Below are 3,359 nucleotides of genomic sequence, written 5' to 3'. Positions count from 1 at the left end.
CAGTGGGATGGCAGTGGGGACGTCCTGCTTGTGTGCTCGCGGGGCTGCTCTGGGCAGGAGCCTCGCCTCCCTGTCACTAGCAAGCTCCTGGGGCCTGCAAGGCCCGGGTCCCAGCCCCCAGTGCCACACCTGTGACTGGAGCCACACGTGAGCGCCCAGGCCACCTGCTGTTGTCACAGAGGGAGCCCATTCAGGAAAACAAGGTGCAAGGCCTACCATACTCTCCTGCATCCGGGTTAGTGACCACAACCTCGGGTGGTCCTCACCTCAGACCCACGAGGAGGGGGAGGACCGTGGCAAGAGGTCTGGGGTCTCACAGCACAGTGCTTCACCCGCGGAGCCACCCAGGCAGGGTCTGCCCGCCCTGAGGCCTCAGACCTCACCCGAGGGATGCAGGCAACAGCTCCGCCTTGGAGACCCAGACAAAGCTAACAGAGGTGGAGATAGTGCCAGTGTTCCTTGGCTGAATGGCATCGGGCCTGCGGTAGGGTTTAGTGAGTGGTGACCCTGAATGATACTCCGTGGGCATCTGCAGTGTCCAGCATCTCCATGGGCATACTCCGTGGGCATCTGCAGTGTCCAGCATCTCCATGGGCATACTCCGTGGGCATCTGCAGTGTCCAGCATCTCCATGGGCATACTCTGTGGGCATCTGCAGTGTCCAGCATCTCCATGGGCATACTCCATGGGCATCTGGAGTGGCCAAGCAGTGCAGCTACACACTCGAAATGGGTGTGCAACGTGGTGTGAGAATTCCATCTCAAGCCATGTGCGGGGCAGCGTGGCCGGCTGGACGGGCATTAGCAAGTGACCTGACTCTGTACAGCGTGTAGCCACATTGGGGCGTGGGGCAGACGCAGCCCCACACTGCCCTCCTCGTCCCGACATCCCACGTCACTGGGGAAGGCCTGGGAGCTGCCCTGATTGATGAGACCATTGTGGGGCCCTCCACACCCCGAAGGGTGACGATACCCCCTCCGCCCCCCTCTCTGGGGGCCAGGTGTCCACACAGCCTGGAGAATGGTCCCTCCCTGGCTCTTGCAACCTGGATCATCCACAGTCCAGCCCAACGGAGTTGTGTCACGCCCCTCCGGCCGCTGGTCACAGCCCTGCCTGGCCCCTGCCTGCGTTCTTAAGAATCCGACAGCCCTGGCCCGGCTGCCTATATCCGTTTCCCCTGATTGCCAGTCTGCGGCAGCCCGGCCTCTGGGGGGCCCTGCTTCACTACTTGATCTGCTTTTTAATTTCTGCCATAGCTTTTCTTTGTCGCAAGTGTTTCTGTCCCCTGGTGGGCTGTGAGAGGCAGGCAGGTACCCATGTGCATCCCTCAGAGTGCCTGCCAGGCTGGCCAGGGGCAGCATGGCTGACCCCGATGGCTGGCACCCCTGCCCCTGCTTTGGCCTGGGTGGGGCTAGCTTGGAGTCTGTGCCCAGTGGAGGAATAGAAACCCTCACCAGTGCCTGGCCGGAGAGGGCAGGCGGCTTACCACAGTGGCCAGCTTCCTGTCTTCCGTGTTGTACGTACACGAAGTGATAAGAACGTCTCCCTGGGGAGAGACGGCAGAGATCAGCACCACTCAGGAGCCCCCAGGCACCCCACGAGGGCCCGAGCTGTGGGGCATGAGCTGGTACAGGACCGAGGCTCATTGCTTAGGAAGCCAGTGGGCTGCCATGTCCCCGTGACAGCACAGCCGCAGTGTTCCCAGGGGATTGTCGGACGCCCGAACATGGGTGGGGTGCAGGACTCATCACACCCAGTCACATGACCTCTCGTGTCCCCGCCCAGCCTGGTTCTCCCCTCCCGAGTATGGGGGCACCCACCCCAAGTCTTGTTCCCTGAAGCGCTTGAGGTCTGTGGCTTGGCGGCCCAGGCTGGGGCCTGACACCAGCAGCTTCGTATGTGCCTCTCACAGGCCCGCCCTGCCCCGCCTTCAACCCTCTCCTCCCACACCCCACCCTCCCCCTGCCACCTTGTCCCTTCCCAACATCCACCTGGAAGACGGACACAGCCTTCTTCAGCATGCGGATCTCCTGTGTGGGAAAGAAAGAGCGGAGTGGTCACCATGCTGTACCATCCCTGGGCTCTGGCTCCTCCTGGCCTCTCAGGGGAGCCAGGAACGCCAAGGGTGTGTTTTGGGGGGAAAGGGTGGGATTAGAACAAGAAGACAACCATTACAGGCAACGCCCCATCAGGCTGCTGGGCCCCAAATCCACCATTAGAGGCCACCACTACTTTAGATCCCGGGGAGCAGGCGGGAGTCTCTGTGGCTGTGGGGGAGACCATGGGCAGGCCCAGGTGGGGTGGGGGCCCCCACCTGGAAGTGTGGACTATAGTGGTTGTCCCTGTTCACGACCTCCAGTTCCTGGCCGTCCCGGACCAGCACAGTGACCACCTTCCTCCCGGTCAGGTGTGTGTGGAGCTGAGAAGCAAAGATTTGGATCCCGGAGGACGGCAGGGCCTGAGGGTGGGTGGGACACAGTGAGGGTCCAGCCCTTGCTGTGGGTGCCGGAGGCAGGGTCAGCCCCAAGGGCTCCTGCCCTGCAAATCATGCCAGGAACAAAGGTATCGCTGTGACAGGGCCAGGACAACAGCCCGGAGGTGTGGCGAGGGAGGGGGCTCGGCTGAGTCACACAGAGTGGGTGACGCGTGCTTGGAAATTTTCTATCTAAAGAAAGTCAGCCCCAGGCTAGAGAATCATCTGCTGTCTGGAGTGTTCCCTGAGCCCCTGAAGATGGGTGAGGGCTCCACGGGAGCCAGCCGTCTCCCCTGCTGTCCGCGGCTGTGCAAGGGTGACGTGACAGGGTGACAAGGGCCTCAGGCCGGCTGCAGGCTCTCCCAACAGTCACATGCAAGCATCTGCTTCCGTGGGTGCCGCCCTTGGCCCCCACGAGCCCTGCGGATGCCCCGTGCTTGGGATCGGGGCCGCGGAGGCACCACTCCACCCTCCTGCTTACCAGCTGTGTGCACTTGTCGGTGCAGTAGCCCCTGAGGACGAAGGCCGGCTCCCGCGGTGGGATGGCCATCACCGGCGTGTACACCAGCCCCAGCTCCAGGATGCCTGCGTCGAAGCGTCGCAGCGTGGCCGTGTAGTACAGGCGGATGCCTGAGGAGTCGCGCCGGCCTGGGAGGCAGAAATGGTGGGCAGATTGCGCCAGGGGCCCTGAGTGTCCCTTCCCTAGAAGCTCAGCTTCCTGGGCTGGGAGGGGGAGCCAGTCACCCTGCACATCCACAGGGACGCTGGAAGGAAATCAGGCCCCAAGGTGCACAGAGCCCCAGGGTGGCTTGGACGTGTGGACGTGTGAACAGGGTCCAACCCTGTCTCCACCATCTATTGGAGGAGCACGGGGGGGGGGGGGGGG

General features: G+C 63.0%; 1 protein-coding gene across 1 annotated transcript in view; it reads right to left on the bottom strand.

The window, feature by feature from the left end:
* The window catches only part of Dbh (dopamine beta-hydroxylase), a 14,572-nt gene that overhangs the window by 3,172 nt on the left and 8,041 nt on the right, over window positions 1-3,359 (bottom strand). Inside the window, exons 6-9 of the mRNA XM_004640544.2 lie at window positions 2,955-3,121; window positions 2,315-2,458; window positions 1,992-2,030; window positions 1,487-1,546 (exon numbers count right to left, since the gene is read on the bottom strand). Of these exons, the coding sequence (XP_004640601.1) occupies window positions 1,487-1,546; window positions 1,992-2,030; window positions 2,315-2,458; window positions 2,955-3,121 (410 nt within the window). The remainder of the gene's footprint in view (window positions 1-1,486; window positions 1,547-1,991; window positions 2,031-2,314; window positions 2,459-2,954; window positions 3,122-3,359) is intronic.

Source organism: Octodon degus, unplaced genomic scaffold, assembly GCF_000260255.1.
Source record: "Octodon degus isolate 3935 unplaced genomic scaffold, OctDeg1.0 scaffold00123, whole genome shotgun sequence".
NCBI classification, from domain to species: Eukaryota; Metazoa; Chordata; class Mammalia; order Rodentia; family Octodontidae; genus Octodon; species Octodon degus.
This window is presented reverse-complemented; position numbering and strand designations above follow the sequence as displayed.